The 15,294-nt window shown below is 44.0% G+C and overlaps 1 protein-coding gene across 1 annotated transcript in view; it reads left to right on the plus strand.

Annotated features, from left to right (window-relative positions):
- Positions 1 to 5,607: 5,607 nt before the first annotated feature.
- The window catches only part of PTPRJ (protein tyrosine phosphatase receptor type J), an 86,728-nt gene continuing 77,041 nt past the window's right edge, over positions 5,608 to 15,294 (plus strand). The window contains exon 1 of the mRNA XM_081842644.1: positions 5,608 to 5,783. Within this exon, the coding sequence (XP_081698770.1) occupies positions 5,676 to 5,783 (108 nt within the window). The 5' untranslated portion in view covers positions 5,608 to 5,675. The remainder of the gene's footprint in view (positions 5,784 to 15,294) is intronic.

Below are 15,294 nucleotides of genomic sequence, written 5' to 3' on the forward strand. Positions count from 1 at the left end.
TTAATTCCCTAGGTTTGCCAACTGTTCAGCTGGGTCTTGTAGCTATGCATTAAACAGGAGCTTGATCTGCACAGAGTAAGGGGTATTAACAGTTTATCACCAAGTCACATAAAACTTCATCTACTGATTTGTGCATATTAAATGTCAGCTAAAGGCACAAGAGCAGAAGAGGCTTGTTCTCGTTGGTCGGCAGGCAACCCTGAAAATACCGTATTTTTTGCTCTATAAGACTCACTTTTTCCCTCCTAGAGAGTAAGGGGAAATGTGTGTGCGTCTTATGAAGCGAATGCAGGCTGCACAGCTATTACAGAAGCCAGAACAGCAAGAGGGATTGCTGCTTTCACTGCGCAGTGATCCCTCTTGCTGTTCTGGCTTCTGAGATTCAGAATATTTTTTTTCTTGTTTTCCTCCTCCAAAAACTAGGTGCGTCTTGTGGTCTGGTGCGTCTTATAGAGCGAAAAATACAGTAATTATAGGTAATTGATGAGGTCTCCCTCGCTGCCTCCATTTGCATTTTGTTTCCGTTGCAACATTATTGAATCACTAGACGAACAGAGAGTTCTAAGGACAGGTGGGTGCCACTTTACCAAATTTTCCTTTTGCTTCTTCTCTTTGCTGTTTTATGAGTTGTGAAACAGTGTATGCTCAGGGGATTTCTTTTGTCAGGCTTAGCAAACTTTCTTTTTGTGGGGAGCTGTAAAATATCAGGGCTATGTAATGTCACTGTTAAAGCCACTGGGTACGTGGGTGGGAGTGTTTTCCTGGCTCTCTGCATGTTTTTCTCTATATGGTGCAAAAATATTAAATTGCATTTGTATCTTGCTTTTTCTCCTAGGAGTCCAAGACTTAGGCACCCCTCCCCCATTTCCATCTTTGAAATAACCCTTTGAGGTAGATTTTGCTAAATTAATACGTGCCCATAAGCAGTCAATAGATTGCTGGGCCCCAATCCTCACAGGAACAAGCAGCCTCATGGCGGGTCAAGCCATCTGTCTGTTTAGCTCAGTACAGTGGTACCTCGGGTTTCATATGCTTCAGGTTACAGACTCCGCTAACCCAGAAATAGTATCTCGGGTTAAGACCTTTGCTTCAGGATGAGAACAGAAATCGCGCGGCAGCGACATGGCAGCAGCAGGAGTCCCCATTAGCTAAAGTGGTGCTTCAGGTTAAGAACAGTTTCAGGTTAAGAACGGACCTCCGGAACGAATTGAGTACTTAACCAGAGGTACCACTGTACTGTCTACAGCAGAGCTTTCCAAACCTTTCATGTTGGTGACACACTTTTTGGACATGCATGATTTTGCGACACAGTAATTCAGTTTTACTAGCAAACTGGAGGTTAAACGAACCCCTTTCCAGCCCCAAGAGGAGTGTGGGGAGTGTTTGTGTGACACACCTACACACTGCAGCCGACACACTAACGTGTTGTGACACAGACTTTGGAAAGGATTTCAGGGTTCTCTCCCAGCCATACTTGTAACTGACTGGAACTTTTTAGCTTCTGCTCTCCACCAGCAGCAGGCAAGCAGCCTAAGACAATTCAGAAACATCTCTGCCGCGAAGAAGCCACTTCATTCCTCCTTCGCTCCAAGTGAGGTAATATCTGCCCTCCTAATTTCTCTCTCTCTTCTCTGCTTCTGTCTTCCCATCTCTATATTCCCCAAACAAATCAGCCACTCTGCCCCAGCACTATTTCCATTCTACCTTCTCTAACATAACTTAGCTCCACACACATCCATTTGATGTGAACCACCCTAAAGGTAAAGGGACCCCTGACCATTAGGTCCAGTCGCGACCGACTCTGGGGTTGCGGCACTCATCTCGCTTTATTGGCCGAGGGAGCCGGCGTACAGCTTCCGGGTCATGTGGCCAGCATGACCAAGCCGCTTCTGGCAAACCAGAGCAGTGCACGGAAACGCCATTTACCTTCCCGCCGGAGTGGTACCTATTTATCTACTTGCACTTTGACGTGCTTTTGAACTGCTAGGTTGGCAGAAGCAGGGCCCGAGCAACGGGAGCTCACCCCGCTGTGGGGATTTGAACCGCCAACCTCCTAATCAGCAAGTCCTAGACTCTGCGGTTTAACCCACAGTGCCACCAGCGTCCCGTGAACCACCGTAACGCCTAATAATTGATATTAGGATCCCTCTTTTACTGCCTCATGGCTTTAACCCCAAACTTGCAAGTCGTCTCAAATGCTACCTGAAGAGTCAAACCTCTTGGTTTTTTAATAATAACTTGCAAATTATTTGATACTAGGCCTTGGTCTCTTGTCTAGTTAATAATCCCCTTTGGTTTAAGTATAGTTTGCTTCAAGTCTGAGCTCAATACTGGAAAAAGACACAAGTTGAAAACATGAGTTTGTGTACATAGGAATGCACCTGTTAATTTTCTGCTTGTCATGCAGGTGTTAAGAAGCAAATACACTTTGCCAATCAGCTATGTGTTGAAGAAATTATAATGTCACTGGCTCATTTATCCACATGTGGTGGTAATGACCCAAAGCTTTTTGGTTTTGGAAAAAGGGTTTTTCATGAAGCTACAAAACAAGCTACCCTCTTTGGCAAAATCTTTCCCACAGGGATATTACTCACCTGATGACTGATGCATGGCTGACTATTACAAGATATTGGAAGACTCTAAATGGAGACTTGTTTGAGAGCTGGATCTTATAACTCTGGAACTTAATTTCAATGGACAAACTGACTACCCATGTCTGAGAGAGTCAAACAAACAAGAAAAACACTACATTTCAATCAACTTGGCCTAGTTTTATTACAAATGCAACATCGATAAAACATGGTTAAAGCCTCCTCCTGAAAACCAGGAAGCCACAGGAAACACTTTTATGAATCCATGTAAATTACATCGTTTACAGCACACACATTTATGATTATGTGTACTTAGACCTGTGTGGGTAAAGTCCATTTACAATGCAGATAAGGAGGCACTAGAATTGTTACAGAAGCTGTTAGCATGTAAATCTTGTGTTAAATGGCTGGCCACCTGAACCACAAATTAAAAGCACTTGTAGAATCAAATAAGGCAGCTCTTTCATGCTGTTTGAAGTGCCAGGACATATTTTGGGGGAAGTGGGAACAGGTATGGGCATATCCTTCTCAAGCGAAGGTCAGCAGCTACATGGGGGGAGGTTCCATCCTCTGAGTAAGGGAGGCTATGTCTTAGATACCTCGAGAGGAGCCAGGAGCTCCCTTTTAACCTCCCACACACTTCCTTCTAAGATACAGAGCCCAGCAACCAACCAAAGCAGCCTACTGTCCCCTTATTTGCTGAAAACCTACCTGCTAGGGTGAATGCTATGGCTAGATGGAAGAAAATGTCAACAAAATAAACAACACACACAAGTCACTGAGCATATTTTGCACCCCCATGGAGAGCTGGCATGAAGCTCATCCGGATTGGAGATGATGAAAATCAGAGCATACAGGGTTGAGTGGGCCAGACTAAGTGAGCTACTATTCCCTTATGCTGGGAAAGTGCATGCCAGGGCAATACACTATTATAACCAACAGGTCACAGAAGGAATGCTTAAAGGAAATTAAGCTACCATATGTTGTCTATGGGGTTAGTCTGATCAATATAGAATATGGCTCTGCATAAATTGAGGGAATGCTACTCCATTTGTAGGGGCACTGGCCATCATGGACAGGACAAAAGTAGAATCACCTTCACAGCTTTAGAGTCAGCTGTGTTGACCTTGGGTATGGTCAGAGCACTACCTTGTCCTAGCAGAATATGGGCAGCTCCTTTTCTATAGAAGTCCTTCCTCTTCATTCCTCCCCCAATACACATTTGAGAATGGCCACTTTCCCTGCTGAAGTGCATTTTTGCATAGCATCACTTCTGTACATAGCAATACTTGAATGTAAAAACTAATATGGCATTGATGAAACTGTCAAGACTGCCCCATAGCCCTCAGTTTCACTGGAGACAGGAGCAACAGGTGGTGTAAGTGCAGAATGATAATGGGCAGGCCAGAAGGATATCTAGAAATGCATCTGAGTCTAGGTGCTGAACAATGAGGGCCAGCATCCTGGATAGACAGGATGGGGAGTGTCTTCTATACTGCTAGAAGTATGTGCGATGACTTTCAAAGCTGGTGAACAATGTGTGCTAACAAAAGGGAATATTTTCCTTGTTATTAAAGTGCTTGAGAATGCATGGGTGATTTGGGCCTGGCAGTGGAAACTGGAAACCAAGCAGAAATAAATTAAAAATAGCCTGCTTGCTTCATCTGTATTCTGTGCTCAGCGTATGGGCTGAATGCAAATAGTCCGTTCATCTTAAACAAATTAATTAGGCTGCAAAGCTGCTCACATTTCACCAAGAACACTTTTATTAAACATGAAAGATGCCAGGGTGGTAAAAAAAAGAAAAGGCCAGGAAAAACCTATGCTGTATTTTAAATTCCTCTTTGCAACAGGGCTAAAGCAAGACATTTAAATGTCCCACCACTGCAGAGTTCCCTTTTAATTTGTCCTGCTTCCCTTTATTTCACAAAAAAGCAGAAGTGAAATTTAAAGCTGCTTGCATGGTTTATGAGCACGTTTAAGGATTTCCTGATACCACCAGTTATCAGCTCAGCTAAAAATAGTTTCAAGAGCTTTGCGATCTCTGATAGCCTAGTCTCTCTCTCTCCCCGTTTCGTAGCTCTATTCCACATATAGGTTGTGGGGAGGATGTAGCCCTCCACATATTGTTGGGCTCCAGCTCCCATCAGCCAGCGGTGATGGGATCTGTAGCCCAGCAACACCCGGAATGTCACAGCTTCCCCGTCCCTGATTTGGGTCTCGTTCCCACGTTAAGCTAAGCGTGCCATCAAGTGCGGTTATGTGCTACAGTTGGATTGCTGCGCCCGAGGCTGCAACAGCCGGCACACCTATCTTGGGCGTGAGATTCCCTCAGCATCGCTGAGACTTGCTTCTGAGTAGACCAGAGAGGCTTGCCCTCTGGACCCGCGAACTAAGCACCAGCCCCATCGAGTTCAACAGGAACCCTCGACTTAGCGCGCCTTTCCTCGGTGCAGCCCCGCACAGGATCCGCTTCCTCGTTCAGGCTCCCCCAATGCAACGGTGGTGCAACCAGGAGCGGATCCCCCACCCCGGAAGAGCGTCCCTTCCCTCCCAAACTGGCCGCGCGCTCCAGAAAAGGGGGTGGGGGGTGGGAGAGACGCGCCGCTTGCCCGCCTCACCCAGCCCGGACGGGGGCGGGCGGAGAATGTCAGCTCGAACAACTTCCTACTGGGCTCCCGGCGGCAGGCAGTAAAAAAAAAAAAAAAAAGCAAAAGCGACCTTTTCAACTGCTGCCAACGTCGCCGGCCGATTCCTGCCCCCTGGCAGCGTGGAGGAAGCGATGAATGGCCAGAAAGGGGAGGTGGCTGACGCGCTGCACTCCCCGGGCCGCCGCCGCCGCCGCCGCCTGTCCTGCCTGTGCAGCTCGCTCCACCCCGTCGCCGCCGCCGCCGCCACAGAGGAAAGAGGCACCGGGACACCGCCGCCGCCCGGAGCCGAGACGGCTGCGCGAGGAACCTGGACGGCGCTCCTCCTCCTCCTCCCTCTCTCCGTCCCCCGCCCTTCTCCTTCGCCTTTCTGTTTTGGCGGGCGGGCGGGCGGGAGTCTCCCTGCCATGACTGCGCCGAGGGAGCCTGAGCGAACATGAGCCGCCGCGGCGAGGGCGAATTCCTGAGCTGCCGCCTTTCTCCCCCCGCGACCATGAGGGGGCTGGCGCTGCTCGCGTTGCCTCTCTTGCTGTGCCTGGGCGAGGTAAGGCGCGGACGGTTGGGAGGACTGCCACCCCCACCCCACCCAACCCAGGCTTTCCCTCGCGTCCACCTACATGCCAGGGATCTACATGTCTCGGTCGGCGAACCTGCTTCCCCTGAGTAAACCCATCCATCTTTCGTCTTCCTACCTGTCTCTCTCTCCCCCCCCCCTTCCCTTACAAGTCCCTCCTTGGCTTAAGCTAGGGCAGCCTTATACGTCGTGGGTAGGGGAGCCTGTAGCTCTCCAGACGCTGCTGGACTCCAACTCCCAGCATCCCCGATCGTGGGTTTTGCTGCTCGGGGCTGATGGGACTTGGAGTCCAGCAACAGCTGGAGGGGCCACCAGCTTCTCCAGCATCGCTGCTATACGTGCTTGGTTTTGTTTTAGGGGACTGTCCCCCACCCCCGTTGAGGATAACAGGACGTCTGAGGAAAGTCATAATAAGATTGGGGCGGAAGTCTATAAGAAACTGCTCTGGTCCTTTTAAAACAAACGGCAACAGGGCATGACCCTCTCTGGTTCCTAGTCACTTCTGGTGTGTGTTTGTTTTGAACCCTGAATTCCTGCAAGCCACTGTGCATCACTAGACTCATTAGAAGTCAATGGGTTTAGCCAACTCTGCGGTGTTACAAACTGGCTGCGGAGGAAGTGTCCACACATGACTCTGAATGTGCCTGTGGATGTATTTGCGAGGGAATCATGAAAGAAAGCTTTTGATGTACATTCTGTCTAGCCAATGCAGTTTTTCTATTTGAATTACAGATATAGGGAACTGTTGACTAGTGATTACATAGCATAGCAATCCTATGTATGCTTACTAAGGAGGAAGCAGCAATGAACTTAGGAGGACTTTGAACATGCATGTTGTGTGTTTTGAAGTGATCTCTGATCATGCCTGTAAAATCACTAATCCAGATAATCTAACCTTTGATACACCTCAGCTGCTTGTATTTAGACTCAGATTTAAAACAGTAGCCAACCTTAATAATGCATGTTGGAGCACCTGCTCAAAATCACATAACTTGCACTCATTTCCCTTTAAATCGTCTTGTTGTGCTCTCAAATTAGCATGGTTAAAGAACGATAAAAGTAAAAAACTTTTCCCACCCCCTACATACCCTTTAAATCTAAGTTTTGGGAAGAAACCATTATGTTAATCTATAATTAGGAAATGAGGGGGTGGTAGCTATTCTGGATGCCAACACAGAGTATAATTGTGTAATATTGGGTGATAGCATGGAATGGTGATCTTAATTCATGCTAGTTGCTATGGCTACAGAAATGGAAAGTTGTGTTTGGTCAGGATAATTGATCTGGAATGAGACTATTGCCTATTGCCCATTAACTAATCTTGCAAATGCACCTATTAATGGTTTCCAAACTACATGTTCTATACTGTACTAAATCCATCTAAGCGGCAGAAAACCCAGTTGGGCCAAGGGCCCCTAGATGAGAGTACTGGCAGGTTGCAAGATGTGTATGAGCACCTGTGTTGCTACTGTGCTTGAGTCATTTGCTGACGAAGACGCAGGTATGACCCCAGGGTTTCCTACAGCCATTGTGACATGTAGTTCTGCCCTACTGTGGATATGATGGAATGCAGATAAGGAGTGCTATCATAAAGAAGATCAAAGTGCAGTGTATAGCGATGATTTTAATAGGCGATTGCATACTTTGGTGTAACATAGATTGGTTATGTAGTTTCATTGTATTGGCTAGCCTGGTCTATTGCCACTGCTGTCGTCATCGTCCATTATTCCCAAAGAACTCTGAATATGCTGCAAGCCAAAAAAAAAAAAAAAAATCACTTTCCTTACAGCAGTGGAAAAAGAAGTCATTTTATTTCTTCTGTGCTCTCTCTCTCTCTCTTGTACACAACTTTCCCCTCATCATTGCTATTGGTAGATGATATACCCCTTGAAGCAAAAGAGATGGTTGGGTCAGATTTTACTGATTGCATTAAAAGTTTGGGTGAAAAGCTATATCATCTTATCTAACTTGGTCTGAATGTTGGTATTTCTGGGAGTCTTAATATGAGAGAAGAATCAACTTTCAGAGAACAGGTGTGTAGTGTATGCACACGCATGGTGGTCCTGGTTAAGATATGGGAGAACAGACACCCCAAAGATGCAAGAATCCAAAATACATTAGGAATGGTTTTATGGGAGAAAACTACTGCAAAGATTGGACAAGGTCACCCCATGTCTGGAACAAAAAGGCTTCTGATCTGCTGCATAATGGTATAGTTGTGGCAGTCCTTTAGTGAAGTTCTCAGATGTTCCCTAGAATTATGAGACCTGAACAACTTTATTGCCTAATTTGGGATAAGGTAATTAAAGTTGTAGAAGGTAATTAAAAGTAGGTAATTAAAAAATTAAGGTAATTAAAGTAGAAGAAAATAATTGCAGTTGGACCATTGAACTGCAGGCTGATGTCAATAGTGTCTTGGGGCCTCCTCTAATGTCACTTTCTAAGATTATGGGTGAATGCACTTTAATGCATATAGGTATAATGTTGGAAGGGCTCGCTTCTTGCATATTAACATTTCCCCAGTAATTTATTTATGTGGTTTTGGGCGTCTTCAGAAACCAGTTGACATTTCCTCTTGAGTAACCTTCAAAGGACCACATGCCAGTAATGGGTGGGTCCAAAGGCAAAATCTACAGACCAGCACATGTAAATTTTGACTTCATGCAGCTAGTTTCCACACACTTGTGCCCCTCTCTATCCTCCACCTAAACAAGCAAGAGGCATTATCAGAGTTCAAGGCAAAAACACTGGCAGGACTAGTAAGGGATGTGGACTGGAGAGACGGGGTGGGAAGAATTCCAAGGGCCAGGTAAGAGAGGTTCGGAGGGCCATATTTGCCCCCTACCAGAAAAACACCCCAGGGCCTCCAGTTCCCCAGCCCAGGTATGTCGCATATACGGTATATAATAATCTTTCAAATATGTCAAGCCACAAAAGTGAAAACTTTAGTAGTCCTCTTTCGATGGTATGATTCTAAGTAAAGTGAACACATGAGGACGGATAATGGAGATGAGGACAAAATTATTGGGGAGCCTTCACAAGTAGAGGAGGCTGCCTGCTTCAGACGTTCACTGACCAACTCTTAAAGAATGACAGGAGAGGAGAGGAGCGGGGCACCCATCTGAATTGCCCTCCCAGAACCAGAACACCATAATGAGCATCTTTGCCACTTGGGGTCCAGGTGGCCTTGATGGCTAGGAGTGCCTTTTATCAGCATCGGCTACAGCCATTCCTGCTGCATAAGGGTAACTTTACTAAGGCAGTCTGTACATTTGTAATTTCAGGACTGGTTTACTGCAATGCTAGGCTGTTGTGATGTCCAACATTTCCAGCTACTGCAGAATGCTGTCGCTAGAGTGGTGATGGGAACAGGCTATGGCCAACAATAACACTGGTGTTAAAAGACCTGCACTGGTTTCCCATCTGCTGCAGGGCCAGAGTCATAGTTTTTGTACTAGTGTACAAAGACCTGAACAACTAAGGACCAGGATATCTTAAGGACTGCCTTCCCCCAGCTGAATACTGAGATCAAATGGGTGAGCACTATTAGTGGTCCCCTATGGACCAGAAGGATGGCTCCAGTCAACAAGCAGTTGTGCCTTCAGTGTAGTGGGCCCTACGCTATGACCTCCCTCCCGTTAGAAAACAGGCACACAGCATCGCTGCTGAGTTTCAGCTGTCTGGTTAAAACTTTTTATTTCAGGAGGTCTTTGCACCATGAATGCTGTTCTGATGATTTACTTCTTTATGTTGTATATTTTTATTCTCTGTAAACTGCTTTAAGACCCATATGAGGGGGGAAACAGAATGTAATTTTTAGGAATAAGATGGCTAAATTTGAGAATCTGGATTAACACAGCTTTAAAATAATGGATAAATGTTTCTCGACATGTTACTTGCCAGCCTGCCGAGCCTCAGCGACTGAGCACCAGGTCCCTGTTCAATCCCTGACATCTCCAGGTAGGTTTGGGAGAGTGAAAACCCTGGACAGCTGCCCCTAGTGAATGGATACAATACTGCGCTAGATGAGCCAAGGGTCAGATTGAGTTTCCTATGTTCTCTCTGCTTCTACAGCCTTTGGGGCTGTCCCTGGTGGTCGCAAGTGGTTTAGTTCCACTTACCAAGGTTTACTTTTCAGATTAGGGCATTTTTGTTGTCAACAGCAAGACGAATGTTGGAGTGGCCCTGTGGCAGTGACTCAGACCATGGGATTGATCGCCCTGACTTTTTAGTTGAAGCCCTGTTCCTCCATTGACTACAGTGGCTTTACTTGCAGATTATTCACCCTTGTAGCATGTTTAAAGAGTCGCAGATTTGTTCTGGCATATGCTTTTATGGGCTGGTTCCCACCTCTTCAAACTACTGATATATCCCAAAGCTCCTTCCCACCACTTATTCTTTCTGACGTCTGCTTAATGATAATGCACATAAGCTCTTCGTTCCTTGGTGAACTTGCATTCCTTTCCCAGAAGCTGTTTACACTCGTATTGTGACCAAAGTTTGAGGAAGACGGTCACAGTTCCGCTATAATAAGCTTAAATTGTGTTGCTGCTAGTTAATTAGTTACAAATGCTCTTATCACAGTCAGCATTTAATCTCTCTTACTTCCCTAATGCTGGGAGAAGCATATCTGGAGTTCTTGTGTCTACTTTACACTGAATAATGGAGAGGGAAGGGGAGTGGCAAGTGCAAAAGAGGGAGGAATCTTAGAGGGCAATTCTCTCTATTCCGGCAGCATCTTTCCAATTGCTTCTCCCTTTATTTGCCCCAATGCAGTTTGCTAAAAAGCTTCAGTGTGAATTATTTCATTACAAAGCATCTCTGTTCAAAGCAAATATTTTGTTATTGTGAGTCCAGTTTGCTGCTTCTTCTCTCTTTGCCCCCAACCCCCTGACTGAGCATCTGTCTTTAGTTTATGCGTTTACATTTTTTACACTTTATACATCTAGTTAATTTCTATCTCTCTCCCTCTCTGCCCCCAGGCCCCCCCTTTCCATTTTGCATGAAAAGGGTGCTTTAGAATATGGGCTTGGAAACCTTTGTTTTATTTTTATTTTTTATAAATATTTATTAAAGTTTTTAAATATAAATGCACAAATAATAAACAATCTTACTTCTATCACAGACATAATTTCATGACTTCTTTGGACTCCCTCGCGTCTCCCGCTCCCATTTACATCGTTAAAAGTTTTTTCCAAACAAATTATCAACTTGTTTACAATCTCATGTCCACACATTCAAATATAATCTAGCACTTCTTCCAAAAAATTTTATATTTTCTTTAGTCTCACTTATCATCAAATTTCAAATCTAATTTAGTGGTGGCCAATTTTTTATAATCTAGCATCCTTCTTAACATTCAACCAAATTACAATGTTTTTGTAGATACTTCTTGAATTTCTCCCAGTCTTCCTCCATCTTCTCTTCTCCCAGGTCACGGATTCTGCCAGTCATCTCGGCCAGTTGCATATAGTCCATCAGTTGCATCTGCCACTCTTCCAGTGTGGGTAGATCTTGAGTTTTCCATTTTTTTGCGATGAGTATCCTTGCTGCCGTTGTTGCATACATAAAGAATGTTCGGTCCTTCTTTAACACCTTCTGGCCGACAATACCCAGAAGGAAGGCCTCTGGTTTCTTAGTGAAGGTATACTTAAATACCTTTTTCAGCTCATTATATATCATTTCCCAGAAGACCTTCACCTTAGGGCATGTCCACCAGAGGTGAAAGAATGTTCCTTCGTTTTCTTTACATTTCCAACATTTATTATCAGACGAATGGTATATTTTGGCAAGTTTAACTGGGGTCATGTACCATCTATATATCATTTTCATTACATTTTCCTTCAGAGCATTACATGCGGTGAAGTTCAGCCCAGTGGTCCACAACCTTTCCCAGTCCTCAAACATGATGTTATGCCCAATGTCCTGTGCCCATTTTATCATAGCCGATTTAACCATTTCGTCTTGTGTATTCCATTTTAACAGCAAGTTATACATTCTAGATAATACCTTAGTCTTTGGTTCTAACAATTCAGTTTCTAACTTCGATTTCTCCACCTGGAACCCTAACTTTTTATCATTTTTAAAAACTTCTTTAATCTGAGCATAATGTAACCAGTCTCGCACCTTATCCTTCATTTTCTCTAAACTCTGCAATTTCCAATTGTCTCCATCTTTTTCTAATATTTCCCAATATTTTGGCCATTTGGCCTCCATATTGGGTCTTTTTAGGGCCTTAGCCTCCAGAGGTGAGAGCCACCTTGGAGTTTTATTTTCCAGTAAGTCTTTGTATTTTGTCCAGACATTAAACACTGCTTTCCTGACAATATGGTTCTTAAAGGCCTTATTGATCTTAACTTTATCATACCATAAGTATGCATGCCAACCAAAAGCATTGTTAAAACCTTCCAAGTCCAACACGTCAGTGTCTTCGAGAAGTAGCCAGTCTTTTAGCCAGCAAAAAGCTGCGGCTTCATAGTACAACTTTAAGTCTGGCAGGGCAAAGCCCCCTCTTTCTTTCGCATCTGTTAATATCTTAAACTTAATTCTGGGCTTTTTGCCCTGCCAGACAAATCTGGATATATCTTTCTGCCACTTCCGGAAGCACTCCGTTTTGTCCACAATCTGTAATGTTTGAAACAAAAACAACATTTTTGGCAATACATTCATCTTGATAGCAGCAATTCGGCCTAACAAAGAAAGCTTCAATTTTGTCCAACTATCCAAGTCTCTCTTAATTTCAGACCAACATTTTTCATAATTATCCTTAAATAAACTCAGGTTTTTTGCTGTTATGTTTACCCCTAGGTATTTTACTTTTTTAACCATAGTTAGTTCTGTTTCTCTCTGAAACCGTTCCGACTCTATATCTGTCAAATTTTTTCCTAACACTTTAGTTTTCTGTTTATTTAATTTAAATCCTGCCACCCGACCAAAATCCTGTATCAGTTGTAATACTCTTTTCGTACTAGATTCTGGCTCCTGCAGAGTCAAAACTAAGTCATCTGCGAAAGCTTTCAATTTGTATTGTTTCGCTCCGACCTGAATCCCTTCCACCAACCGGTCCCCTCTGATTAAGTTCAAGAGCACCTCCAGAACCGAAATAAATAACAAAGGGGAAATCGGGCAGCCTTGTCGTGTTCCTTTTTCAATTTTGAACTCTTCTGTAACCACATTGTTAACTATTAGTTTAGCCTTTTGTTCTGAATATATTGCGTCAATCCCATTCTCAAACCCCCGTCCCACTCCCATTTCATTCAAATTTCCCTTCATAAATTTCCAAGAAATATTGTCAAAGGCCTTCTCCGCGTCTATAAAAATTAACACTGCTTTTGTATTTATATCTGTTTGCAAAAGTTCCAAAACGTCAATAATGTTCCTAGTATTTGCAAACATATGTCTGCCTGGGAGAAAGCCTGCCTGGTCTTTATGAATTACTTCATTAAGAACTCTTTTAAATCTACTTGCCAAAATGTCTGCAAATATTTTGTAATCCACATTCAGAAGGGAGATGGGACGATAGTTTTTAAGTTGTGTCTTTTCAGCTTCAGATTTTGGTATCAATGTGATAAAAGCTTCCTTCCACGATTCCGGCGCCTTCTTCCCTTCCATAATTTCATTACAGACCTCCATCAATGGTTGGATCAGATAGTCTTTTAATGTCTTATAATACTTGGAGGTCAGGCCGTCTGGCCCTGGAGATTTGCCCAATTGCATGTTCTGGATAGCTTGTTCAATCTCTTGCTGTGTTATTTTATTATTCAGGATTAATCTGTTTTTTTGTGACAACTTTGTTAGTCCATTTCTTTCCAAAAATTGTTTAATCTCAACCTCATCTTGCGGCCCTTGAGTGTATAATTTTTTAAAGTATCTCTGGAAGCACTTTCTAATTTCCATGGGGTTCTGGATATTTCTTCCTTCAATTTCTAGGTTTGTAACTGTATTTAGTTTCTGTTGGAAACCTTTGTTTTAAAAGAGGTCAGCAGGGCAGGGAAAATACTCAGGATTCCGAGGCATCAACATCAATTTTTTAGGCATCAGTTCAGTGTAGGGCTGAGAAATACTTCAAATTCCTAAATGCCACCATGGGCTTGTTAGTATCCAAGCAACCAATTTGATCAGCCCTTGTGATTTCTGTTTACCTATGGCATTTATTGGCTTACCTTTGTTAAGTCATCATGTGAGTCTAAGTGCTGCTGTAGCATAGTGGTCAAGGATGCAATATTACACCAGAGTTATGCAGGCCGAGGGGCTGGTGAAACATCAGTGGCACAACTGCTAACATCAGTGCAAGTGAGTAGCCACCATCACTTGTCCTCTCTGGGAGGAAGAACTGGAGTGCAGTAGTGGGGTCTACTGGAGGGTATCTTGCTGAGCCCCCCGCCACCCCCCACCCCGCAAAAGCAAAGCCAGATTGGGATGCAGTAATCTTCATTGGAGCAGTTCTTCCACCTGTAGAGGAATCCATCCAAGACCTGTCGTGTGGATGTAAAATCTCACACATGTCCAGAGAATAGTGCTATCCTTTCAATGCAGCATAGTGTCTGTTATCATCCTATAAAGCTCTGGCAGAGCATTCGCTTGCTTGCAAATGCTTCTGCTCCTCTGGTTGCTGCTACACTGAATCTGTGATGAGCATCCTCTCTTTTGTTCATTGCAGAGCTAATAAATCATAGAGTCAGTTGCAGCCAAATTTGTTCTCTGAAGCCAGACCAATTCAGAACTTAGACATTTCCCAACATGCGTAAGTATTCAGCCTAGGAAAGTACCCTCTAAATATCTGTTTCCAAATCTCTGGCAGACAAAGGTGCATGAGTCGTAAAAGTGTAGAATTGCAAGTAATGATCAGAGAATGCATACATAAATCAAGCTTGGAGTATGGAAGTATCAGCGAAATATAATGTATAGCCGGTGCTCAGCTATATCACATGTAGTTTTACAAAGGGAGTGGATTTAAGGGCTAGCAATCTGAGAATAAATCAAGGTGATACCAATGAATCAGACAAACTGTAAATCAAATACAAAATAAAGTCAATACAGTGTTTATTTTTAGTGGACGGCAGATATGTAATCAACAGACACCACTACAATAATTCATTCTCTGTCTCCATCTCTCTCTCGTGCACTTTAAATGAATAAATGAAGTTGCTATCCCATATCAGTCATTCCCTTCCCTTCTGCAATTAATGTTGTGTGAATGGTGAGATGATTCTACGATGCGAATGGTCCTGCCCCTCCCATATGAACCTGTTGCTGCAACCTCCCTCCCTACCCAATGTATTGGGGGCTGAACTTTTGCAGCAGAAAGGCGGTTCAACTCAAACAAGCTCCCTGCATGATTTAACAGTCTGGTCTTCCTGGGTCTTAAAATAAAACAAGGCACTTCCTTCAGCTGGGAAGGTTCCCTGGCTCCCAGCACCACGAGAGACCGAAGGAATGGTGATGGGTTATGCATGGGAGGGGCAGGGTCACTTTCCCTCTC

This window comes from Podarcis erhardii (assembly GCF_964252035.2).
Source record: "Podarcis erhardii genome assembly, chromosome: 1".
Taxonomy (NCBI): Eukaryota; Metazoa; Chordata; class Lepidosauria; order Squamata; family Lacertidae; genus Podarcis; species Podarcis erhardii.